We start from the raw sequence: 27,158 nt of genomic DNA, 5'->3' as shown, positions 1-27,158 counted from the left end.
CCGAACCCGGATGCCCGCGCGGCGCCGGGCGCGCCGCTTGTGGTCACGTGTCCCCCGGGGCCGGCGCGAGGAGACGCGATTGGCTGAGCCCGCGGTTCCGGCCGCCCGCCGCCAGGGGGCGCTCGAGGGGAAGCGCGGCCCCTCTCTCCTGGGCGCGGCGGCGCCTGCGCAGCGGGGCGGCAGTGGCCGGGCGCACGCGGCGGCGCGAGCGGGGCCAGCGCGGGAGTGCGGGGCGCGAGCGCAGCGCGGGACCCCCCCGGGCCGCAGCCAGGTACCGCCGCGCGCCCCGCCGCGCACTCTGCCGCGCGCTCCGCCTCCTCCCGGGCGGCGCGCGGGGCCCGCGGCACCGGCACCGCTCGGGGCCGGGCCCGGCCTGACGGCACCGGCACCGCGCCCGCAGCGCCCCGGGCCTCCCGCCGGCGCCGCGCCGGAGACGGGCTTTGCCGGGCCCCCTCTCCGGCGTGGCGGCGGTCATGGGGCAGCGCCCGTACCGGCGGTGGTCGGGCCGGCTCCGTTTCCGCCAGTTGCAGCAGACGTGCGGCCGCGAGGGCCTCGGTCGAGGCGTGTCCAGCCTCTGGAAAAGATGAATTCCAGCTCCGGCGCGGTGGGCGTAGTGTGCTCCTGGGGATCTTCCACAGAAGGCCAAAATAAAAACCTTGTGATTGTGGAGAGAGGAGTGAAGTGCTGAGCGGTGCTTGTCCGCTCTTGCTCGAATTTGCTGTGCCTCGAATTTGTCGCTTTGCAGCGCGGCTTTCTCACGTAGCCCATAAGTGCCTGCAGGATTGAGCAGAGCTGCATTGAGTGGACCAGAAAGCCGAACTGTAAAATTTTCCTTTCTAACCTTGGAGTTTTTTGTTCAGCTTCAACTTGCACAAAGTTATACAAAATCTTCAGAGTGTTTTTATAGTGCTTTGCTAGTCTGTGTTTCCCCTTTTTACAAGTCAGGAATGGAAAAAAAGCGCGGACATGGTCTTTTGAATTGTGTGGACGTGTAGATAGCATTTGGCATTACCTTCCTACGATGATTTTAATTTTTCTTGTAGCTCGAAAGCATTGGCACTGCTGTAAAGATCATGACTAAAACTTCAAAATGGTGCCTAAACCTTCTGAAGGAGTGATGCATTTGACTTGGCATCTTAGGCTCCCGCTGCTGTAGAAAATCCGTGTGAAATTTCAAGGCATAGACAACTGAACTAACCTAATTAGACATTTAAGAGCATATGGATTCATCATCAGAAAAATAATGCAGTTCAAGCATTCCTTCTTAGCACTACTTGATTACAAAGTATTCTTGGGGTTTTTTTTAATGTATAATGAAGGAATTCTGGTTTTTTCATGTGCTTTTGGTGGTCTTTTTCCCCTCCTGACTAGCAATCTGTTGGGGGGTGCTTTTTTTGCCTTTTCAGTACTTCAGGCCAGGCTAGTTCTGTTCTGATTAATGCCTTTGTTTCATTTGCTGACAGCTGGCCTCTGGAGCAGGTCTTGCAGGATTACTTGAACGTCTTGTGCTGAGTTTAAAAGTCATCTGGAGTCTGCTTCTCCTCAGTACTACAGAAGCTTCCATCTGCCTCTTCTTTTCTTAGCCTCACATGTTGTTTTATTATATACATACAAAATCCTTCATAAGCACTGCAGGCTTCTCTCCTATGTCCTCCTGCGCTTCCAGTCCGATTGATGGTCCTTGAGAGTCCCTTCCAACTCAGAATATTCTGTGAATCTGTGAAAATGTTACACACTCCCAGGAATTTAGATGCATGTGAGGTGTGCAGTGGCACCTTTCCACCACTTGAAGAAGCCTTTCCAGTGTGCTGTGTATAGGCAGTATGACAGCTGAAGAGGGTAATGAAGTTTGGGTAGCAAAGCCTTTTCTACCTTAATGCAAAAAAATAGCATTTTAAGAAATGGTTGTGATAATGTTATTTGAAATACAAGTTAATTTATTATTTAATTATTATTAAAACCTAAGCACGACCTTATCCTAATTGCTGATTTTTCTGCCACTGTTCCTCTATCCTCCCCAGTTCTTGCTAGTTTATGGCCATGTTTGTAGAAGGCAGTGATGTATTGTGGAATTAAATCTTTGGTTTTTCTGCTCAAATTTCAGAATGCCAGGACTAAGCTGTAGATTCTACCAACATAAATTCCCCGAGGTGGAAGATGTAGTGATGGTGAACGTTCGGTCCATTGCTGAAATGGGAGCCTATGTCAGCCTGCTGGAGTACAACAACATCGAAGGCATGATCCTCCTCAGTGAGCTGTCCAGGAGACGTATTCGATCCATAAACAAACTCATCCGGATCGGCAGGAATGAATGTGTTGTGGTCATAAGAGTCGACAAAGAGAAAGGTGCCTGGGGATATGGTGGGCTCTCTCAAGATTGAATTCATAGGCATAAACGCAGATGAACTAAGCAAGTGTTTGTGGGGTTTTGCCAGGGCTACTTTTTTTTGGGCATTGAAGTAAAATAGACCATCACTGACCATACCTATGATCATTCTTCTGTTCCTTTGTGTCCTTTGGGAGCTGGTTAATGAAAGTAAATCACGTTAGTAAAGATTTAAGTGCGTCCTCACCTGATCAGTCACTGAACTATAGTGAAGTGGAATTTTCTTTTGATATCTGTGTAGATTTTCTAAGTCAAATGAAAAGAAGGATCATTTGCTGTAGACGTACAAATCTAGATGCTAAGCATTTAGTGCTCACCATCCATCCTGTTTGTTAACAAGTCTCAAACCTTGTTGATAATGGTGAAAACAAGTATGTAATCATTGTGAATTCTGTAGGGTACAAGTTAAAATTGTACAGGCAATTTTGATTTTTGCTGTCTTTTGACCATTTGAATCTTTGAAGGTTTTTTAAATGTAATTTCTATTGAGAACATTTCAGATTCTGATTATACTGTTTCACGCAATCTCTAAAATCTCTATCCAGCTATATAGGAATAATAAACACTGAGCACATCTCCTAGAAATGTTACTGTCAGTATGATGTTTCTTAAGTTATATGCTTTTCTAGAATGCTTCCAAAACTGCAGTTAACTCTGAGAATAAATAATGAATGACAGGATGAGAAAAAGCAAAGACAAACGAGGACAAGAATAAATTTATTTCAGATAAATCTGAAGTGAACTAAATTACATTTTTACAAATTTATTTTGTTTTCATATTAACAGAAAGACACATCTGGAATTCATCTAGTGAATTTTTGTTGAAGTTTTATTGAACTTACTAGAGAAACTATAGTCTGTGAGAAATAGGTGGAGGCCTCTTAAAATTTAGAAGAGAGTTCAAAAGAAATTTTTTCATGGACATTTTTGTCATGCTGAGTCTGTTTTATTAAGAAATTGCTGAGAGCTAAAGTGATGGGGTGCCAGCCTGGAATTAAATTGTGTTGAGCACTACAAAAATATGCATTAAATTTGCTTCTTTATATGCAGGAGTGATTTTTTTTGTTTCCCTGTAACTGTACAGAAATGTAAAAATAGATCACTAGTTGCTGAGAGATTAGGAAAAATTCTTGAAAATTAGCAGAGAAAATACTCAGGCAGTAATTGAAAAGAATGAGGTTCAAAAAAATTTGCTACTGTAACTATTTACATTTGAAAGAATTTTTTATCCTAATTTAGATCATAATTTGCTTAAATTCATCAAGGTTTGTTCTTGTTTCTCTCTGCAGTGGGGATATTGTAGGCAGGGGGCAAATCCTGAGCCAGTGTTCTTCATGAGTTTCTCTTGATGGAGTCAGACTTGGATTGCACAATGGCTGACACTTTAAAATCATCTTCCCCAATAGGTTATATTGATTTGTCAAAAAGAAGAGTTTCTCCAGAGGAGGCAATCAAATGTGAAGACAAATTCACAAAATCAAAGACTGTAAGTTGCCTTTCTATATTTAGGCCCTGTGTATTTCCAGCTTCTTTCTTGAGCGGCCAAAATGTGCAGATGTAAGATGAAAGTAAAGCATTCATGTGTTAGGCAGACTGTGATTCTTGTTTACCCATGCAAAGATATATAACCAGCTCATGTGCTGTGAGTGTTACATGGTAAACTGCTTATTAAATAATGAATAGATCAAGAAAGATGTCAACTGAGAACTTATGATGTAAATGGGCATATTTGAATGGTCAGAAATCCAAAAGTATGTGCTGGTTTACCACACTGTGGACAATTTTTTTATTGAAAAGATGTGCAGGTGGTTTCAGGCTTCCATCTGCTGTTTGGTCTTAACACTTCCAACAGAAATTTTTGTCTGCTTTCAGTATTTGGTTTGGGGTGTTTACCACTCCTGTGTTGCAGGTTTACAGCATCCTTCGCCACGTTGCTGAAGTCTTGGAGTACACTAAGGATGAGCAGCTTGAGAGCCTGTTCCAGAGAACTGCCTGGGTGTTTGATGACAAGTACAAAAGACCTGGATATGGTGCTTATGATGCATTCAAGCATGCAGTCTCGTAAGGACGACTTCTATGCTTCCAGGGGCTTGTTTCAAATTGCAGAGAAGTATTCCCCGAAGTTGATCTGTCACCACATTCTTTTGGGTCGTATCGTTCTGGGTTTCTTTCCCAGAATCAGTATGGAGAATATACTGGTCAAGTAAATCTAGTAAATTTTGGCATCAGTCTCACAGAGGAAGAACCACTGGTCTTCATTTGTCTGTCAGAATTTGCCTAGATTAGTCCCAGGCAGATTTTATCAGAAATATCTAGCTCTATGTCTGAAGATGTTTCTACTCAGAGCTGATTGTCACTCTTCCACTGCACAAGCAGCTTTTTTCTTTTTTTAAATGCAGCAAGCTGACTTGTCACTTCTCTTCACTTCCAAACTTAAATAATGGGATCATAAACTTAGAAATGGAATTATGAACAGAAGGACGTGGAAATGGTGATGCTAATGAAGCATGCACTGGGATAGAGTGCTTTTATAGTTTTAATCGAGTCTGATATTTTAATCTGCTTTCAGAATTAAAGTATTTGGTTTCCCTCTACAGAATCTACTGTGAAATTGTCAATCCTAAACTGGATTTCTAAGTAAACATTCTCAGTTTTGTTCTTTTATAGCACCTGAGTGTGTGAGTGGTGAGCTGGAATTGAATGCTAGATGGCAGTAATAATGCTTTTAGAAGTGGCGGTGACTTAGACAGTAGGGCACTCAGTAGTCTTTTAAGTAGCTGGAAACCAGCTTTGTGTTTTGGAGGAAGAAACAGCTTGTGTCTTCATTTAGAATTAAATGTGTTTTGTTTCATATTGTAATGGTTTTCTGATGATAGCAAATTTACTGGTCATACTACTGTAGGGCAAATCTGGACATACTGCTGTAAAACAAATTCCAAGGGCAAATCTGGACATCTTGCTGTAAAAGGAATTCCAGATCACTCTTAACTGATAAATACCTAGTTAAACACCTGTATAATAGAATTTTTTTTAAAAAATACCTCTAGTTATACTGGCTGTTTTAGCTTCAGTTGTATACTCATGTAAGTTCCTGAGCACAGGCCTTTTGTTACTCATTTGCTATTCCGTTGGGAGCACAAACTTCTGAAGCTGTCTGTTCTCAAAGCATCTATCAGTAATGCCTTAAGATTTCTGACTGTGGACTGCAACTTTTATTTGTTCCTGTTGTGCTCCTACATAAATGTATAGCAGTGGAGTAGAACAATGTGGATGTTGCTGCCTTCCTGTTCTTGCTGGGGTGCTGTGTGAGGTCCCTCTTAAGAATTTGGCTCGTTATTCCTTTCTTTGTACTGAGGATTAGTGTTTTGGAGTTTCACACAGCATGGTACCTGTGGCAGAAATTGGACAGTATATTTCCCTTCTAATCAGTAAAAATTAGACATTGGGAATCTGTTGTTGAAAGGCTACCAAATGCTTTAACAGGTGGATTTAACAGGATAGTTTGGAAATAAAGCAGAATTTGTATGGACCATGAATCACTTCTGCCCTACAGGTTTATATTTTGATCTGTAAAACCTGTCATGTTTCTGGGTTCTGTTTGCTTGTTTGGCCCTTCTACTCTCTAAACTTAGTATACAAAAGCATGAAAGATAATGTTTTATTAGCAGCAGAGACCAATCTCTAGTACTACCTCTGGCTTTTGGGCCATTTTATTTCATTTCATGTTTGCCTGCTGGTAGTATTGTAGGTGATCTGGTAGTATTTTCAGAAAACTTACTTTTGTCTCTGCAGAACAGGAACTGTTTTTGTGAGTTCTTTGGTTATGTTCTCTGTTTCAGATAGATTTGTTCTCTGATTCAGATAGATTTGGGATAAATTTAATACAGCAATAGAAAATTGACACCACTCCTTCAAAAAGGGGCTGCTAATTTATATTGGTAAACAACAGAGGAGTTTGCTTCTGTGATCTCTGAATTTGAAACTATTAGCCTGGTATTTAAAAAGCCTTTATCCTTGCTTTAGCTGAGAATGTAGCCAGCAGATTAGTATCTGTCTGCAATCCAGACACTGTTAAAAACAAGTACAGAAAAACTTGGAATGAGTGTGGGTTACTTTGTAGACTGACAATTACATTATGTTTGAATGAGACACTAGAGAAATAATTTTAAAACTAATCTAAAATAATTCAAAAACTCCAGATTCATCATGGAGTTGCTTTTATGTGGCATGAGTTTATCTTCATGTTGGAGGCAATATAACAATATCAAGAAGCTGGATACTTGTCACATTCTGTTTATCTCATATAAAGGGAGCAGGAGAGAAGCCATTCCTTTGCTTTAAAAGAAAAATTAATTATTCAGATCATTCCTTCCAGGAACAGATCAAGTAAGCTACTTACTGCTGTGTTTACCAATAGAAAATGCTTTGAAAATAAATGTGTTCATTTTCTTGCAGTGTTCTAATGGGTTCTTAAGAAATTTCCCTGGTTTTTTTTGGCTAGTAGATATCCAGGATTATTCATAAGAAATAGAAATAGTACCAGAAGTTTATGTTGTGTTGTATTCCTCTTCAGTATAACTTCTGTAACGTTGCTTTGCTTGTCTCAGAGACCCTGCAATCCTGGATAGCCTGGATCTGACAGAGGAAGAGAGGCGTGTATTAATTGACAATATTAACAGACGTCTGACACCACAGGCAGTCAAAATCCGAGCTGGTGAGTTCTTTCTTCCCACATGCCCCTTGAACCTGTCTTGATGCTGAGATTGAGATAGTGTATCTCGTTGCAAACTATAAACTCAGTCAAAACTTACGGTTCATAATGCTGATGTTTGAGTGGAGCTGTTCAGAACAGTTTAAGATTAACAGATTAATTAAGACACCTTAATCAAGGATTGCTTTCAAATTGCCTGTGTGGGATCTATCCCAAAGTGCAAGATGGTTTGGCTTTTATTTTTCCTCCCAAAGTGCAGATTCCTTGGAACACAGTCTGTCATACTGCATTGGCACACAATGAAACAAAATATTTTATAGTTATCACTGCATCTGCAATATTCTTCTTCATTATTCAGAGTTTTAAATTCATTGATTCCCTGACAGGATGATTGAACTCTGTCAGCACAGCTACAGCATGTGCCTTAGTCACTTGTTCATTAACATGTGAAAATAGTATTTCTAATGGGTTGATTGCAAACCATTCTGTAGAATATATCAGCTCAAGCCTAGCACATTTCTAAAGTATGAGCTAGTTTGGCTCATAGGAATTTAGTGTGGGCATAAAAAGCACATGACTGCATGACTTCAGAAGACATACTTCAAAACTGTAAATCTGGCTCTACAGAACAGCCTAAAGGCAGGCTTGCCATAAAACAGATAGTGTAGCAGAATCACATTTTTAACTAGATTGAGAAACTGCCTCTGCTCTGCAAGTGTATATTGAAGAGCATTAACACTTGCTGATTACTGTGCAGAGAAAAGCCTTTTCACGTGACACTGAAGTCAAGAAGAGAGTACAAAAAGTAAGGTAATGTAAAATTTCTCTACCTCCTGCTTTAGACTGCCAGGAGTTAACACAGGCTTCAAAAGTTTGGTTTGATTGCCACAAAGAGTGCATTTACTAACATGAATAGCACTTCATCACTTCTGAAAATAAAGTTACTTGATGAGCATGTCTTCTTACTTCCTTCATGCTGCCTGCTTTGTTCTGATGGTCAAAGTCATTAATTTTGTCATCAGTGCAAGTGTAGAATCTTGCCATTGGCTTCTGCTCTATCCTGAAGCTGACTGGGATGTTCCTGTGTTGATTTGTTCCTGATAGCTCAGAATTAGCAGTTTTTTTGTGAGTCACCTGAAAGTGAAATTAATTTCTTTGTGTAGTTTAGTCTTGTGCCATTGCTATGCAGGTAAAGAAATCTTTGTCTTTACACTGGTCAAAGAATTACAGATATCATTGGCATTCGTTTATGCCTTGATTTTCAAACACCTACAAAAGGCTATAGCTAACTATAATTCTAACCATATGTTAACTTTATAAAAATGTAATCTAATGTTCAAGTGATCCCTCCGTCATAGTTGCTGATGGAATTCCTTAACTTTGTGGATGTGTTCCTTTTCAAGTTTCACTTTTCCTGATCTTGCATTTTCTTTGGTATTTATTGCTTTTATATCTTCATCTCTCCACGTGAAGTACATAATTATTGGTGTTGTATTTATTGGATGAGAAGTGAGTGAATATGAGTGTATCATTTTATATCCCTGCTTTTCAAAGCACAGTGTAAAACGTTGCATTATCTGAAGAATTTATGAAGACTCTTACTTCAACTACAAGTCAAGCAAATGTGGTACCTTCTTCAGATTTGGGAGCTACTGATCCTCTCATTGTGGATAAACATTGGTTGCTAAAAAGATTTATTAAAACTTAAGTTAAAAAGCTTTAAGTATTTTGCATTTCATGATAATGGTGAAATTTTATTATTTGTATTTCTCTGTCATAGATATCGAGGTGGCCTGTTATGGTTATGAAGGCATAGATGCAGTAAAAGAAGCTTTGAGAGCAGGCTTGAACTGTTCCACGGAGAACATGCCCATCAAAGTGAGTGTCAGTCTTAATAATGGAATCAAAAGCAAAGTTTTCTGGTGCCCTCAGGGACCAGTAGTATGCAGCTCTCTGCCCCACCAAGCCATGTGCCTGATTTCCAGCTCTTCTCCAGCAGGGCTGTAACACATTTCTTAAAGCTGTGCAGTCCTTCCTGTGGTTGTGCAGTGCCTTTCAAAGTTGGGAAGCTGTATTTATTCTGTTCAATTTATTAAAGTCTAGTATTGGCACAGAACATACCCACTGTTCCTTTATGCAGTCTTAACTAGGGAGCAATAAATACTATTTTCAGGTGTAAGATTGTGTAAGAAAAGAAAAGTTTGCTTCACTTATGTTTGAGTGTTGTTAGAATGACTACTGTACCCAGGCCTAGTTTTTCTTCCCCAACAGTTTTTGGATATTAAGTGAACTACTGAGTAAGTGGTTTTAAAAAAATTTGGAAACACTCTCCTTCGAAAATTACTTTTTGTAATAGTCTCTTGTAACAAAAAATAAAAAAACCACAGTCATCATAAAAAAACCACAAAATATATGGGTTTTAATGCTTTAATTGTTTCGTCTAACTAGGCATAATCTTTTCTTTCGTTACTGAGTTTGCTTTCTTTCCCCAATCTTTACAATGTGGTAGATTAACCTGATTGCCCCTCCTCGTTATGTGATGACTACAACAACACTGGAGAGAACTGAAGGACTGTCTGTTCTGAATCAAGCCATGGCTGTAATTAAAGAAAAAATTGAGGAGAAGAGAGGAGTCTTTAATGTGCAGATGGAGGTAAGAACAAATTAGATTCTAAAGTACAACTTTGTTCTTGCAGTATTTCTAAAGTAAAGCAAGATTGGTAATGCTACAAGAAATCTTAGCAAAAAGTTACTAAAAAAAACAGAAAAATTGGAACCTCTGTGTTCTTGAAATAAACAAAAGGGCAGAAAATCTAATTTTCCTGGGTTTTATTGTGTGACTTCAGGCTGTATTTTATCTCTTGCTCTTTATGTAGAATCAGAGCCTAAAAATCACGTGCCGTTTCTTTATGACAGTTTGCCATGTGTTCTGGTTTGGTTTTTTTCAGCCTAAGGTGGTCACTGACACAGATGAGACTGAGCTTGCAAGGCAGTTGGAAAGACTGGAGAGGGAAAATGCTGAAGTGGACGGGGATGATGATGCCGAGGAGATGGAAGCCAAAACAGAAGACTAAATGTTCTGGGATACTTAGAAGAGAAACCATACGAAAAATTAGAAACCCCATTGCAAACACTCTGGACTCAATGATTCCAGTATTGAAAACTTCAAAAGCAAATATTTGAAGTGTTTTGCTGTTCTAAAAAGACCAAAATGTAAAAGGCTCTTCTAACTAACATTTGGTGCAGCAACTTACAGAAATTGAGCTCTTTGAAGGGAAGGTGCCTAGTCAAATTCAAGACACAGGTCTGGCCAGATGGAGTTTGCAGCCCCATACTTACACTTTCATACATAGCAATTCCTAATTGGTGATTACAGCTCAGTGCATCTGTTCGTGATCTTTCCTGGGAGCAGCAAAACCAAGCAAGCGGAACAGTTCTATACAGAATGTATTTGAGCAAATACTTAATAAATTTCTGGGCTATGTAACTCCAAGGTTTTGGGTTTTTTCCTCCTCTTCTGTCACATGGCCTAGAGTGGTGTGAATATAAAACGTGGAATAGTATGATCAATGGTGATTACTCTAACTTTAATTGAAAGGGCTTTCTTTTGTTTGCTTTAAATCAAGCTGAGAATGAGTGGAACAAAATGTTTTACATTAGTGTTTTACTTGCAAGTTTGTTGATGCAGCCTTGTTTAAATCGGCATTTACTTTGTTCATCATCTGCATTTAGGGACTGAGAACTTGAAAACTTTGAAAATAGCTTGTTTCCATGCCAGTAAACACAGCTAATAAATGAAAAACTATATATAGCTGCACTTTGCTCTGATAGGTGAATATAGCAGGAGCTTTATTGAACTTAAATACTTCAAAATGGGCAGCACTGTCCGTGAGCTCATGACCTTCAGTTTTGCCTACCCTACATCCCATTTACACTGGACTGAGATACTCATTCTAGAAAAAAACTGTTTTATCTTCTCTGAAGAAGAGAAACAAGATGTGCTTTCTAAAGTGAAGTAAAAAAAAATTAAAATCTTGTTTTCCTTGGGAAATGTGGGAATTGAGGGGAAAGAGTTGTGCTTTTTAAGTAACCTTTCCAACTTGCTAGATTTCTAAGTGTGTTGGTATTTTTTTTTCATTGTCATCTCCCATACTGCCCATTTTTTTCCTTAATATTTTGTGATGCTAGAGGGAAAATGCATGAAGAATGAGGCGTTGAGCATTAACTAGGCATTCTTATTACTACCATGGTACAAACTATATACTTGCTATGTGATGTTGCCACAAAAGGCATTCTATAAGGGCATACATACTGCAATGTGTTGTTTGTCCATGCTGAGATATCAGAGAAATTAATGTGTACCCAACTCTGACAGTAAAGCAAAGCCAGAAAAGGTATGTAACTTCTAGTCTTTACAGAATGTTGGAAAATATGTGCATTTGAATGTGCAAATTCGCAAAATGAAGAAAAAAATATTTTAAATAGTTTTAGTTTTTAATAGTTTTCTCAAGTCTTTTCAGCAGCTGTGTATGACAGCCTTCCAAGTGTGCCCATTCACTGAAGTAGTGATTTGACTTCTGTTAAACACAATAGGTGAGTAGTCAGAGTAAAGAACAAAGTATTTTAAAACTCTGTCACCATGTGATCTCCAGGCCATAATTCTGTAAAGGAAAAAGGACTGACAAATGAGCCATGCATGCTCCAAGGAAGGAAGGAGTGCAATGAAGGGATTACAGTTAGTATAATCTGTGAGAGCTGTTTTGGTGTGTTAATTGGTGAGCATTGTTTCTGTCAGTAATTTAGAAGTTCGTTAAATTTCTTGAGTAGCTACCAGAGCATTTCTAATTAGAGCTGGAATGTGCTGGTGGGTAAAAGGCTGAGTCAGTTCTGGGTGCCTGAAAAAAATGACCACGGCAGTGAGGATGATAGCAAAGCGAGTACAGATAAATGCATGCCAATCACTTGTCATCCTGGCAGAAAAACTCAGGCTCTTCCAGTTTGTTCTCTTGAGCATATTTCAAGGAAAAATAACTAAGAGACGTGAGACAACCTGATGGATCATTCTTATGCATTGCAGAAGCGGGAAAAGGGAGGTGTAAGGTGCTGTTTTGGAGGCCTGTTATTGAGGGAGTTCTGGGGCTTTGTCGTGCTGCACCACTTAAAGATCTTTACGAGTTGCTGAACTGATGCCTTGTGTCTCAACCTAGCTCTTTTTCTATTCATGGAACCGCCTTTGCTTACCAAGTGCTTAAAATAAGGGGATTTTGTGAATGTCTCAATGTTAAGTTGCTAAATCCAGGGAGCACATTCCTACTGTTCATTAGCTACTGTGCTGTTTGTGCAATTGTAGTCACAAGGCCAACATCTCCACTTGCACTTAATGTGGTCAGTGGAAGGGAGGGGGACAGGTATACCTGTGGACAGGGCTCTGCCTGATATGTTAGTTGTAAGGATCTCAGTTTGGCTTTCCTACTCCAAGTTGATTCTCTAAGATTGACTGCTTTGAAACAGTTTTACCTATAACATATGGTAAGGACTCAATGCAAAAATCCATCCCAAACAAGGGTATACTGGCTCAGGTAACACACAGCCCAGTATCCTGCTTCTAGTGAGGATTAATAGTGGTTTCTAAAATAGGGGTGCCCTGCTCTCTTGGGTCTGTTGTGGTTTGTCTGGTTTTTAATACAGTGACAAATCTGTCTTCTCTCTGATTTTGGCCCATGGGTTTTTCCTTAGGTCCAGTGGAGCTGTTGTTCTTCAGAGCAGATCTGCACTTTGATTTTTAAGAGTGTAGACAATGAAACAACTGTTTCCAAATACTTCCACCTTTATACAGTTAACTTTTCAATTGCTGTTATGTCAGAATACTATTGAATGCTTGTTGTCTTTCCCTTCTATCTAGAAATGTTTCATCATGCTTTATTTTGATGTGGTTTGTTTTCATCATATTTCATCCCTAATCCACTAAAGGAACTAATTTAATGGGGGTGTTGCACTGGAGGGCAAAGTCCTAAGAAGCTGCTTTGAAAACTGTGGTGTCTGTAATGCCACAGTGCCTGTGTGACATGATGATACACACTGGGCATGGCAGAGCATGGGATGGGGTTTTCCTTTGGGCAGGTTCCCTGAACCAGCTGTGTGATGCTTCTTGAAGCACTGAGCGGGAGGTACCAGCAGGGTCTGCCAGCTGAAACAGCACAGCCTGCACTCAGAACTGTGGAGGCTGCTCCTCTCTTCCCTGTATCCCTGAGTAGCATCCCTGAGTGGTCTGGAAGGCGTCTCTTTCTGGCCATCCCATTCCAAATTCTATAGCATATAAAGTATTTGGGAGTAACTTTGAAGGCAAGAAAATGTCAAGCACTCAGCTGTTCTTTTTTTGTTATACTACTACACTGATGTGGAAAGCACTCTAAAATGGATCTGAGGAAATGGGTACTCTTGTCTTCAGTGAGTTTTAAGGCTCACAGAAGATTCGATGTAGAGCTCCCTAAGTTTATACAAATCAAAGCATGTCCTTTTTCACCGGAAGAGTTCAATGCCAGAACTTGCATTCCTGGCCCATGCATGAATACGACAGCTCAGATCTACTGACTCATTTTATACTACCTGACCCTGAAAGATCTGTGTTTACTCAGCCTCAGGGAGCAACACAGGGGCAGTTTTTCAGCCTTGATTAACTACAGAATGAGAGAGGGAGGAAGGGGCATGTGTATGATAAATATGCAAAGTATTGAAGAAATACTTTTGAGTCGAGGTATTGAAGGAAGTGAAAGCTCTATATAAGAAGTACTTGATATGAAACCTGTTATTTAATGACCAGCTGAAGCAAGGCTTGCTTCACCTTTCACCAGAAGTTTGACAATAGAATTCTTTGTTGCTAATGTTAATTTTGCCAAGATCTGTCTGCAAAGTTGTGGGTGATCTGCATGCTGAAGAAAAGGAGCTTGTCAGATCTTCAGTGAGGACTGCTTATGGAGCAATTCTGAGATCACTGTCTGAGCGAGAGCCCCCTGCAAGCTCCTACCTGTCCTCTCTAGCATGAAATAGCACCTTGGATAAATTGCCTGCAGTAACAAGCTGAACAATGTGAAGTCAAACCTCAAATACCAAAAGGTGGAACACTGTATTCCTGAAGCTGGTTATATAAAGAATGCATGTTCAGGAAATGCATGCAGCAGTAATGTCTCTTGTGAACCTGGACTCAAGTTTTTCAAGTTTTTTTCCACTCCAGTGTAATTTTGATGTACAAAACATGGTGAGCTGAATTTTTTATTTTTATTTCCTGCTGACTTTATCAGGGTTTTTTTTTTTATTTTAAGGCTATGATTATATTTTTTTAAATTACCAGAATTTCCATTGGTTACTTTTAAAATATTACGTAACAGCATGAAAAAGTACTTTTCCAAGTGTTCTGTTACTGTACTTACTTTAGGTGGACTGAAGAACAAACATACTGTGATATGACTTACTGAGCCTGTTGCCTTGTAGCTGCCTGCCTTTTCCCAAGAGGCAAAAGGTGTACAGTAGGAGCTACATAGGTAACTTCTGCTTTTGAAATCTCAGCCAGCATGTTTTCTCTTTATACAGAATAAACTTTTCTAACTTCCAGCAGTGTTTAGTCACCCATTGTATTCTCATGGCCTCTGCAGGACTCTTCTCTGAGTTGTCTCCAGTACAATGTTGGTTTCAATTCTTCAGTGTCTCACTATTCCTAGCTAAAAGTTATAAAAATGTATAAAGATAAGTTTGTTTGTTCCTGTTCCTTGGTGCATGAAAGTGTGCCCCTTGATATTGGTGTCACTTTGTCTTACTGACCTCTGTACTCTTTACATAGCAACGAATGCTTTTGTTTATTTGCTATACTCTACCTTATAATTCTTATCACAGCCCATAGCTCTGCCCACATATATCACCTTAATTTTAGTGAGTCATGGAATGCTGACAGTACAGCAAAGGCTGTTATTTCTGAACAGAAGCACTCTGAAATATTAATACTGGTTTACTTCATCAGGACAAGATTGGTAAATCTATTAAACAGATTTGTCATCATGGTACCTAAAGTCTTCAAAAATACAATAAACATCTAAGATTGCATTTAGACACAAAAGGCACTCTGTTTCAAGGCACTCAGGAGGTACAAGAGGTCACTGCAGTGTTTAAGGATTAGGCTGCTTTACTAAAAGCCTGCTTATGTAAAGATTTAGGATATTAGGTTGAGAACCTTGGTTTTTATGCCAAGGGGTCACTGAAAGTCGAGTGGACTTTTAGATGCTTTGGAGGTTCTTTGGGAAAATATAGCAAAAGAAGTTACTGTAAGATTTATTAAAAGTCTCCTTGCAATCATAGTATCTTATATGTTACAAGTTGTGCTGATCTGTAGAACTCCTGAGAGATGGGTTTGTTAGATGAGAAATTTTAAGTGGTAGTTGTTTAGTCTGAAGTTTTGAGGAATGCGGTTTTAAAATGTTGCTTCCCCCTCCCATGCAATACCTGATTTGTCATTTTCTAGCTGCTTATATTGGTGGTGATTTTTTGCTGTACTAAATTCTGTGAAGTTCTTTCAAGATCCTTTTTAGACATCCCTTTGTTTTACTTCCCCGAGGGCAGGTAATATATTAGAGCCAGCTCGCTGTTTAACTCATGTCTCACAGGTAGGGAGGGAGGTTAAAAAACCAGGGGAGGGAGTCTGCGTCACACTGGAGGAGGGGAGCAAAGAAAAATGAGCTTTCTTAAACAAATCATGTGCAGAGGGACCGGCTGCCAGGGCTCAGGCAATTCTGGGCGGGGGCTGTGCTCTGTTCCCTGCTGGCCACGATGGAGGAAGAAGCTGGAGTGCTGAAGGAGGGCTTCCTCGTCAAAAGGGTGAGTGCTCTGGGTCCCGTCGGGCGGCTCAGCTCCGACCCGAGCAGCTCCCGAGCAGGGGCTTGGGCGAGCCAGGGCTCACGGCAAGGGGCGGAGGGCTCCTGCCTGCTCTGGGAAAGGAGCTCCTCCAGGTCTGTGCAGGTGCCTACCAGGGGAGCTGCAGCTGCTCACCACCCACCCGCAAGCTTCCCCGTGCTGGCATTTCTCTAGAGGAAGGTGAATTAGCCATCGGGATTACCCAGGTGTTAGAAAGCCAACATGTCTGCACCTCGCACACGCCTCTGCGGGGAGCGGTGGGGCGACCATGAGAGGATGGAGAGGCAGGGGAAGTTTTGACAGTGGGTTAAGATAGTTTCTGCCTTCTTCAGTGACGTGTCTGTGCAGGGTTTCCCGTTTCATATGAGAGAATGGAAAACAAATTACTCTTTTTGAAGGGGATCAGAGTAATGCAAATTTAAAAATGCATCTGAAATAACTTTCTTTTTCCCAAACTCCTGAAGCAGCGCTGTTAGAAAATTTTAGGCAAAATGTGGTGAAAAGAGCTGAAAGATTTCAATCTTCCCAATACTTCTCCCTTTAGGACCAAGTAAATCATTGCTGGAACACAAAAGAGGCAATTTAGCAAGGGGCATAAACTGCTGTTAGTACCAAGACCCTGTCTCAATGATTAATATGGTCCTTGATTTCATAGAAAAAAATATGATTGAGAGGTTTGTTCAAAGCTTTGCCACGCCTAGGGAAATGCTTTTCTACAGTACGTGGCAGTGTTTCTGGTGCTAACATGAAGGTAATCCTGGTCAGGAGTTTTCCTGGCAGGGCTCCCGGCCAGCTGGCCAGCCAGACACTGGCCACATGAAGTTCTGTGTGGAACGGGGGCTATTCTCCATCCCACCTTCTGCAGCAAGGACAGAGCAGTCCCAGCTCCCAGCCTCCTCTCTGGACTACAGCTGTACCTTTTGGCTCTTAAGTGACTATTGAATTCAAATGGGAAGCCAAGGCACCGAGTGAGTGAGAGGAATAGGTTCCTGGCAGCACATGGAGCTGTGACTGCCACAGTCTGTACAACATCACTCAAATACACAGCTTGACAGGAAGGAGACCACAAAGAGGACAACTAAAGGAAACTGAGGGACAAGGGAACCAAGGATCCACAGAGAAAAAAGGATAGGATCAGGTTAAAGAAAATATAATTTTCTTAAGAAGAAAACAAAAGCAAGGAGATTGTCTAAATGCATTATAAATGGCAGAATTATCTGCTGTAATGCATTATAAATAAAAAATGAATGTGTGAAATTCAGGTAAAGATAAATTAAAAAAGGTAAGATGACCTCCTGAGAAAAGGGAACATTTTCCAGAAGGAAAGAATAGAGCCATAGCAAAGAACATACAGAAAAAATGGCCAAGTAACTTTACAACAGGTGAAAAAAACACTGAGGAATGCAAAGGGAAGGAGAGAACAAACCCGAGATAGATAAATTGTGTTTAGTATGGATTAGAAGACATTGGATCTATAGTGCTCTGGATTTTAGAGACTCATTACTCCACCGTTGCTTGGAGATTGCTGGGTTTCCCCTTTGATTCATGCCACAACTGGACCTTACATGTTTCTTTCTTCTAGCCATGCCTACCCTATCCCAGGTGTCAGAGCTTCCTTTACCTCCTGGTTTGCCTGCTGGCTGTAACGCTCCATCCCCTGTAGAAACACAACTCAGCTTCTTGCACAGCAAAGCTGGACCAGACACCATCAGACAGGACTGAGCCTGCTAGTGCCAGCCCTCACTGACTTTGCTGTCCTTTAACTAGACTAAAGAGAGCTGGGGGCTGTTTACAGAGGAAAAATAGGAGGATTTGTCTGTATTATATAATCCGTGAGGCATTCAACAGCAGCCTTCATTCAGTCTTATGTCATTAAAAAGCATATTTCCTTTACAGGAAACAGGAGCACAGGGAATGTTTTAGCCCAGGATATTGGAGGCAGGTAGGATTGAAATGAACTTCTCATTAGCAGTAAGTGGGGGATGTAAGGAAAAGCCAATTCACCCAGCAAAGCACTTGCAAAACCACTTGGCACCTAGAGCTACATCAAAATGAAAAAGACACCACCTAGGGTCACCAGAGAGGAGGAGCTGGTTGCCAAGAGCCCTCACACATTTTGGATTTAGCCCTGTTGCTGCCTGTGCTGTCAGCAGAGAAGGTGTGCACATACATCAGCAATGTGGGATAATTCATGTGAGCTTTTACAAAAAACAAGTCTGGCCCGCAAAGAAGTTCACCTGGCTGAAGAAAGACCATAGCACTTTTCTATTCCTCTATGATTTTATAGTGATGGAGCTATGCTATTTTGTTACTTAAAATGTGTTTTTCAGGGAGAACAGGAATGATGACTTTTTGTACTTCTTTTCATACAAGAAGCCAAGAAGAAAATATGGTCATTTCTCAATGCTTCTGTTAAAACCAGTGATGTGGATTTCTTCCCCTCCAGGGACATGTTGTTCGTAACTGGAAAGTGAGATGGTTCGTTCTGCTTCAGGATAAGCTGCTGTATTACAAAATTGAAGGAGGCAAGAAGGAGCCTTCTCCAAAGGGCAGGATCCTTTTGGATGGCTGCACTATTACTTGTCCATGCCTGGAATATGAGAACAGACCGGTATGACTGGAAAAATGTATCTCTTCTCTATGTCACTCATTTTCTAACTTCTTCCTATGTTTTCCTCTCCTCCTGGCTTCTTTGATTACTGCAGCCATACCACTGGGGTGCTTCCAGAATTAGGCCCAGCCAAAAGCAAGCTGCCACTAGCAGTGTAACCAGGACAAGCACTGAACTCCCTCATTGTGTCTTTGCTCTTCCCTGTGCCCAAATGTGAGTCAGCTCTTAACTAAAGAACACCTCCAACCACTATTCCTGTGCACACAGTGAGGAGAAAAAATGTAAATGCATCAGTCTAACAGTGTGTGGAGAGAAGACACAAACACCCCAATAAAATCTGAGGAGGATGGGGGAAAAGGGAGCTTATCATCTGTCGTAGCTGTCTTAAAGCCTGGATATCCATGGGGTGCTCCTAGGCAGCCAGATCAGACTCCTTTTTCCTTCACCAATGAGATATTGCTGCTGTAGAAAGTTTTCAGCAGGAGGAGTCTGGAAGAAAACGGGCCTCCTGTGTTTCTCTGCTTGCCCATGGATAGCAGCAATGCAGATTTCCTCTCTGTGAGGTATCTGTGTGGTCTGCTCTCTCCTAAGTACCAGGAGCTCCCTGCATGTAAACCATGCTTATAACAGAAAACCTAGGGATTTGAGTGGGACAGAAGAGCCAGAAAAACCTAAACAAAAACACAAACAAACAAACAAATCCACTAAAAACAACCCAGATTTGTGCCCACCATCCTTCTGAACAAGAATTGCTCTGAACTGCTTGGATGGGATGTACTGTCAGACTTATTTGTGTCACTTGGGCCAGTGCTAAAAAAAGCAAAATGCAAGGGGAGCAAAATAGCTAAATTATGTTATTGCTGTGTCCTTCTTTCTCCACAGCTACTCATCAAACTAAAGACAAAAACAAATACAGACTATTTCCTTGAATGTTGCTCCAGGGAGGAACGTGACTCTTGGGCTTTGGACATCACTGGAGCTATTCATGCTGGTCATCCAGTACAGGTACAAGAACTTCACAGAATGAAGAACTCTTTCAAACTGCTAGAAAATATCAGCCTCCAGTAAGTGTATATGATTTCTCCTTCTGTTGTTGCTGTAGTTTAGAAAGTGCCTGAGTTGATGGATGGGGAGGGCCAAGGGAAGCTCCTTTCTGCACAGATCTGCTCCTCTGTGGGCAGGAGCCTCTAAACTGGCTGCCCTGTCCTAGGGTTGTACATGCTTTAGCCAGGGAATGCACTTTTTCCTGACCATCATCTTCTGGGAGTGTATGGGCACCTCGCTGCTGGCTTGAATGCCTTCCCAGTCGGCTGCAAATGTTCTCACTGGGGAGAGGTGTTACCTCAAAAGATGTAACATCAGGGAAGCACCAGGTGGTGGCTTTGTGCCCTGTTGCTGAGTTTTCAAAGCTGATATCTGGAATCCAGACTAGGATTTTTAGGGTGCATTATTTTATGTAAGAGGAAACAGAGACTGATTAAGAAACAGAAGAATTACATTAATTTGATTTGTGTTGAACAGGTAAATCAGGGTGATAATAGATCAGTTTGAAGTGCTTTAAATAGAAGATATTTTGTGAGGTATCTTGTTTAGTGCTGCTATTGGGAGAGTAAAGTTTTTCTGGAATGTACTTAGGACAGTGCTTCTGGGGGTGTACCTGGAATACTTCCCACCTTTATGTGGGTGATCATGAGGACATGCCAGGCACTGACAGAAGTATGAAGCTATTTCTGCCTGTCTCTCTCACCTGCTGATGTTGTGCTGTGCTCTCGTTTGCAGCAACATAGTGGAGAGAATGTATGACAGCAGTACTGGAATTAAGCTGACCCGCAATTTGGATCAAGGCAACAGATATAAAGAGACTTTCACAGGTACGCCTACTGCAGGCAAAGAGCCAGCTCACATCTGATAGCCACATTGCAGGGACAAGGGAGCTACTGTACTGTCTTCCTGGTGAGATAAGCTCTGGCCCAGTGGAACCTGGCAGTGCAGCCAAGCTCTCCAACACCTTTCTCTCTCGCTCTTTGGATGTATGGAAGCACACTTAGAACGCCACACGTTTGGTCAACTTTGCACTTCTCTGACAATCTTTGGGATGGTGCCAAAATGTTTCAGCAAGTGAAAACCTGCATGGCGGGAGACCATCTGCCTTTCCTCAGAAGAGCACACTGTCTTGGTATGAGAGCTGCCTTTCTTCCTGCAGGTTCTGCCCTGGTGGACTGGCTCATCTCCAACAGCTTTGCTGTGTCACGATTCGAGGCTGTCACCTTGGCATCTATGCTGATGGACGAGAACTTCCTCAGGCCCGTGGGAGTCCGCAGCACTGAGGCCACACGCTCCAGCGACCCCTCTGAGAAGTTCCTGGACGACTCCACCGCCCTGTACATGTTTGTAAGCGATGCAGCTGCTGACAGGGGCACCTCCTCTGGCCCTCGTCACACACTTGATTTGGGTGTTGGAAAGGTAGAATTAGAAAGGAATTATAAATATGACTCCTTAGCCAGAAAGGCTAAGGAAGAAATACAAATGAAAGTATGGTTTAAATAATTCAAAGAAACTGGTCTGGTATGCCAGAACACATTCTTTCCCCCAGTAAAACTAAGCTGAGACCCCTCTCCCCAGCCTTATAAGGAAAAGTCTGAAGTACCCCTGAGAAAACTAAAAATATGCAAAAGCAGCGATTTCTATAGGGTGCACACAAATGTTACTGTATTAGTATACGTATAAAGATTGGTTAGTAAAGGAATAGAATATTCAAATGTATAAGTTATATAAGTAATTGTAAAAGAGAGCTCGCTCTCTTGCTTCTCTTTTTCCTGCTCTTGCTTCTCTCTTTCATCTTCTTTTTCCTGCTCTTTCTGCTCTCTTTCATCCTCTTTTTCCAGCTCTCTCACTTCTGTTCTGTTACTCTCTTCCTTAGCTATCTTAAGTCCTAAAACCACGTATTCATATTCTACCCCCTTTTGTATTGTTCCCTCTGAACCTGCTTTAAGCTTCATCTGCTGGCTCCTAGCAGGGCTCTTTCTCCCACGCCCTGAAATAAACTACTAAACTCTAACTCGACTACAGAGGTCTCTGCCATGTCCCAGACTGTCCATGCCTCAAAGTATCTCTTACATTTGGGGTGGAGGTGCACAGCATGCAAGCAAGGGCAAATGTGCAGGCTGAAAAAGTAAATGCAGAAGGAGTAGCTTTAGTCTTTTAGCAGCACTAACACTGGCACTTTTGCTGGAGCCAAATAGCTACATGGATATGGAGGGATCTACAAATTACATAATTAGGCATTAAAAGAGGTGTGTCCCTGGAGTGCTGTGCTGTCTGCATGTATTGGAGGCAGCGCTGTAGTTGTGCTACAGCTCAAGGCCACAGCATGTAAAGCCAGCAAGTACAGATTTACAGCTGTAACTTGTTGCCTGTGAATCTTGGTCCTACAAGGCTGAGCGGCAGAGCTATGGAGTAGAATATACTCAGGAAATACAAGCTAAAAACAGCTGAGGAAATTAAAATGAAAAATGAAATGCAGAGTTTTGTAATTAAAAGTTTGTTTTAGATTAAAAAGAAAAGTGGAACTGTCTTTTCCCTATTTGCAGGCTGAGAGCAGTAAGAAAAATACCAGTTCCAAGGAAGAGGTACATTTCAACATCTCTGAATTAAGTGGCACAATTTTGAAACAAGGATTCTTAGTGAAACAGGTAAGCATAGTCTTGGAACCTGCCCCAGGAAACAAGAAAAAGTACAGCTCTTAGGGATTCTTAGAGAGTAAATGTGACTTAGACAATGATGGCTGGAGAGATGTGCCCAGCAGAACTAACTTGCCTGTCAGTACTTGAGGTCTTGCATTTAAGACTATCCAGTTATAAAAAAGTGAACTATGGAACTTGCTCAGGCAGGATTGTTATATTCTGTACATATTGAGCATATACTGAAAAGTACAAAACAGGATCAAAAGCAGAAGTACCACACAAACTCCAAATCCTACCAGAGGTGTTACATTCACTTCCAGGCAGAGCCACCGTTCCTTTGGTTTGACCTATCCCATCCAGGTAGTGTGAATGGTGATGATGGTTTGCTGTCACAGACGAATTTCAAAGCTGAGTAGCTTGACCTTTGTATGAAGTGGACATTTACCTGTGGGTAGTCACTCACGTACACATGGGTGCTTTGGTGGTAGTGAAACACGTTTTTTTTGGGCACAAGTACCTGTTGGCAATAATTGTTTCCAAGACCTGACCCTTGGTCTGGAAGACATAGTTTCCAACGCTTGCAATGAACAAGATTAGGGTCAGTCACTCTTTCAAAGAATAACACAAATGAAGCCACCTGCAAATGGAACCCTCCCTGCACTGCATGGCCTTATTCTGAAGCCTTGTACCCAGAGCCCGCACTTTAGTGTTGTGCAAACTGGATCACCAGATGCTTCCCAACCCTCCCTCCTCCAGCTGCCAGGGTGCTGTGAGGGTTGGCAGGGCACTGCAGGATCCCCATTCCTGGCAGGGCAGCCCCCATCACCGCAGAACACGAGAGCTGCCCAGGAGCTTCTGCCCATGGCCATCAGCAGCCAGGGACAGCCCCAGGGCAAACCTCCAGGAGAGGGGATGCTCACAGGGCTGGCACAGCCTGGCAGCAGTGAGAGGGCTGCGGTGAAAGAGTAAAGAGCTGCAAAAGGACCTGCCATAAACCCCGCAGAGCACACACAGCATGGGGTTTTAATCTGAAACCCATATTTAATCTGAAATTAAAAAGCAGGAATGAGGGATATAACCATTTGTTCCTGTCACTCTGCTTTTCTAGTTCTTAGAAGAGGGAAGGAAGAGACAAAGAAATTGTCAACATATGAAGAAGAAAGATAAGAAGGTCATGGGAATTACCAGGATGTTAGGAAATATTTTTCTCTGTTGGGTCCAAACCCTCTTTTTTTGGTGTTTATTTATGTCTCCCCTAAAGCCTGTAGAAAAATGGTCATTTCAGGAGGTTGTAATTTTATTTCTTTCATTTTGCAGGGGCACAAGAGGAAAAACTGGAAGGTGAGAAAATTTGTTTTGAGAGCTGATCCGGCTTTTTTGCATTACTATGATCCCACCAAGGTAAGTAAGTGGAGAGTTACCATCCCCAGAAATCCTTTTAGAGACATAAACATTATAATGAAGATACAATTATGCTGTAAATGTTTCTATCACTCTGGGTTCCTCTATCCATTTCCAGGAATTAGACCTTTCCAATTTATACCTTACCCTAGGAGCTTGTCCTTGTAGGAGTTTGTATCCCTGCATCTTCTGTCCTTTTTCCCAGTGAGATTCCATTTGCTAAGATGAGCATCAGCAGTGTTCTTGGGATTGGTCTTTTGCTGTACCCTCACAGTCCGGGACCATGGCCCTGCAGGGTTTCTTCCTGGGTTGTGATCTTTCTGGGCTGAAGTCCCACCATTTGAGGATCATACTGGTACTGGGATTTTTAACACCCTTATTCCAGCATTGAATATGGTCTTCTCAATGGCAAAGTATTTACAGTATTTATTATATTCTACTACTCAGTTTTAAACTTTCTCATGAAAAGTAGAATTGATGTTCATGAATATAATAATCCATGTGAGCAACTCAGCTATTTAGGGTACCACAAAGCCAAAGAGGGTTGCAAGAAGAACATGCATAGAAATGCTTCATGTGACTTTTAAAGAGAAGAGAAACAACATACCAGTGAAAAGAGTTTATGGAGCCAGATAATTTTTTGTTTCCTGTTCTTTCATGCTGTTTTGTTTTTTTTCACTGCAACTTATCCTTGTAAGGCTGTAAGCTGAAGCTGCAGAACCTGAAGGCAAGAAACAAGAGTGCCAGCCATCTAGGGAAAAGAGACAGATTTTTCCCATACAGTCTCAGTGAAAAGCAGAAAGATAAATACTTACAGAAATATATTCAATTCTGTATGTTGTTATTGGTAAAACCATACATATATTTGAAGTATGATTGCCTCTCCTTGTGCTTTTAACTGATCTACACCATGCCCAGCTACATCAGAGAAGTGTCTGTGACTGAAAAAATATAGTAATGCATTTAACTACATGTTCTAATTGATTAATCTTGTGACATAGATGTTTCATGCCTGAAAAAAACTGTCATTTTTCAATCTTCAACTTCAAAAAAGTAATGCCTGTGCTCTGGGAAATTATGGTATTTTCCAGCTATGTCTTGTTTCCTTTTTCTTTGCAGGAAGATAACAAACCAGTAGGTGGATTCTCTCTTCGTGGCTGTCTTGTCTCAGCTCTGGAGGACAATGGAGTCCCAGCAGGTGAGCACAAGCCTCTAAACTTTCATATATTTATATTTACGTCATAGCAATACAGTCTTTGGGTGTGGGTTTGTATATATGGCTGCTTGTATGCACAAGTGGGCTGACTTTCCATTTCCCTTCGCAAGCAAGGGAAAAAGCATGTCACAAATCCCTGTTCTGCTGAGTTGTCCACACCAAAGGGGACTTTCTTTTTTAGCGTTATTTCCACATGTCTTGGGTGTTCTCTTTATATGGCTCTTCTTAGTCATATGACCTCTGAGACTATCCTACGGATGATTAATATTCCAGAGTTAACAGACAAATAGAAAACACTTTATTTTGGGGTGGTATTTAACTCAAAGTCTTGAGGCATCCTCTGATGTCTCTCTCTTCTGTGTCCTCTCAACTTATGCTATTACCTTTTCCTTTCTGACCTGCTAGAACCCAAATGTAGGGGACACATAAAGACAGCAATAAAAAATATAGTTCTGCTGGAGCATAGGCTTAGCTCAGGCATTTCTCTAGAATGTCAGCCTCACAAGTGTGTGTTTCTGCTATTAAAGTAATTTCTTTTATGACAGTAAGCACAATGTGTAGATATCAAATATAGAACATCTTTCTAAAGAGAAGGTCTGAAAAAGCTTTGGTCTGGGAGCAGGGGGACATGATGAACAATAGAGTTCCTTGCTAATAGGAACCCAGCTATGGGCAGGAGAAAATCTAATCCACTGTGCAAACTAGTAGGGGTTCATCATTACAGCGTATAACTCAAGTAATAGTCTCCACCTAAACAGAGATTATTTTAGATATGTTGTAGAGTGCACAGCAGGTCATACAATCTATGGCAGGAATGTCTATACTATATTTGCATAGAACCACAGAATCAACAAATGGTTTGGGTTGCAAGGGACCCCAAAGATCACCTAGTTCCAATCCCCCTGCCAGAGACAGGGTCAACTTCCACTCAACCTGTTTGCTCAAAGCCCTGTCCAGTCTGGCCTTGAACACTTGCAGGGGTTTTGAAGAGGGAAGTCAAAGACTACAAAGTTTCAGATCTGCCAGACAGATTTTCTCTGCACCCTCCTGATCTGTTGGGTTTTTCTTTCTCTGCAGGAGTGAAGGGCAATGTGCAAGGCAACCTCTTCAAAATCATCACCAAAAACGACATTCATTATTACATCCAGGCCAGCTCCAAGGCAGAGAGAGTGCAGTGGATTGAGGCAATCAAACCACTGACATGAGTAATGTGGACTCCATGCCAAATGATAAACCACATTTGTGACCAGCTTCCTGCTTTCATTGTCTGGGAGTGTTGTTTTTCCCTTGATAGTCTATTTTCATTATTTGAATCGCCATAACACCTACCAGTTCCTGGCAGACCATGCAGACCAAATCATATAGATCCAGAATAATTCCCCCATCTTGAATTTACCATCTAACCAAGAGACCAAAACAGGTGGATACAGATAAATGGGGTTTTACAAAGAAACAATGAAGATATTCCAAGATGGAAGAAGAGGGTCTTTTGTACAAGTATTCAGTCTATGTCTGACAGATCCAGGTTGTGCTTTATCTTAAAGCAGAATTGTCTTGCTCCTTTCCCCTTTATAAAGGGGCTCATAGTTAAGACTGAAACATTTAAGTCATGGAAGGTGCTGATGTCTGAGGCTGCCTTTCTTTGCATACCACATGAATCTTGTGCTAAGCCACAACCCAGATGCCAGGAAAATATGCATTGCAAAACAAACAAGGGGTCTGTCTGTCCATCCATGTGCTCTACTATTTAGTTCTCCGTTAGACTGGAAAAAGAACAAAGGATCTTCCTCTCCACCATATAGGTTACTCTTATGCTGGTAATGTCCCCCAGCAGAACAGGATCCTGAGTATCAAATCAGACCAGTGGACATTCCAGACAATTTCTGGTGCTGAATATATTGGAAGAAATCCCTCAGCCATAAAAGGAAGACTTTCCCTTCTGATTATTACTGTAAGTTCATTTATGCTGGAGCAGCATTTGGACAGAGAACTATAATAGCAGTCCTCACTATTTCTTTTTTCTGTCTTAAGTCATTATTTTTTCCATTATTTGTCTACTAAACTTGTCTTTGATATTATTAAATATTAAAAAAAAAACCCCAAACCACTGCATTTTAATATCCTGTGCTTTTTAGAGATGTGATTTTTCTCAGAGGGCTGTTTGAGTATATAATATGAAAAATAATGGTTTCATACACAGTAATTTTAGATTTATTTATATTATCTCAGACACTAGAGGGTAAAATGGAATG

The 27,158-nt window shown here is 41.3% G+C and overlaps 3 protein-coding genes across 3 annotated transcripts; all 3 read left to right on the top strand.

The window, feature by feature from the left end:
• Nucleotides 1–10: 10 nt before the first annotated feature.
• Nucleotides 11–2,094, top strand: LOC131584958 (basic proline-rich protein-like). The gene is made up of 2 exons (XM_058850631.1): nucleotides 11–604; nucleotides 1,464–2,094. The coding sequence occupies exons 1-2, from the start codon at nucleotides 11–13 to the stop codon at nucleotides 1,581–1,583; spliced, it is 714 nt and encodes a 237-aa protein (XP_058706614.1). The 3' UTR covers nucleotides 1,584–2,094.
• On the top strand, nucleotides 117–10,590 carry EIF2S1 (eukaryotic translation initiation factor 2 subunit alpha). The gene is made up of 8 exons (XM_058829941.1): nucleotides 117–271; nucleotides 2,105–2,346; nucleotides 3,793–3,872; nucleotides 4,296–4,447; nucleotides 6,994–7,100; nucleotides 8,878–8,975; nucleotides 9,607–9,750; nucleotides 10,046–10,590. The coding sequence occupies exons 2-8, from the start codon at nucleotides 2,106–2,108 to the stop codon at nucleotides 10,169–10,171; spliced, it is 948 nt and encodes a 315-aa protein (XP_058685924.1). The 5' UTR covers nucleotides 117–271; nucleotide 2,105; the 3' UTR covers nucleotides 10,172–10,590.
• A 5,243-nt stretch (nucleotides 10,591–15,833) lies between these two features.
• Nucleotides 15,834–27,000, top strand: PLEK2 (pleckstrin 2). Its single transcript, XM_058829710.1, has 9 exons — nucleotides 15,834–15,959; nucleotides 18,442–18,606; nucleotides 19,489–19,670; nucleotides 20,386–20,477; nucleotides 20,810–20,997; nucleotides 22,197–22,298; nucleotides 23,607–23,690; nucleotides 24,810–24,888; nucleotides 25,984–27,000. The coding sequence occupies exons 1-9, from the start codon at nucleotides 15,912–15,914 to the stop codon at nucleotides 26,109–26,111; spliced, it is 1,068 nt and encodes a 355-aa protein (XP_058685693.1). The 5' UTR covers nucleotides 15,834–15,911; the 3' UTR covers nucleotides 26,112–27,000.
• Nucleotides 27,001–27,158: the final 158 nt, after the last annotated feature.

Source organism: Poecile atricapillus, chromosome 1, assembly GCF_030490865.1.
Source record: "Poecile atricapillus isolate bPoeAtr1 chromosome 1, bPoeAtr1.hap1, whole genome shotgun sequence".
In the NCBI taxonomy this organism is placed as follows: Eukaryota; Metazoa; Chordata; class Aves; order Passeriformes; family Paridae; genus Poecile; species Poecile atricapillus.
Note: the sequence above shows the minus strand (reverse complement) of the source record. Positions and strands in the feature narration are given on the sequence as shown.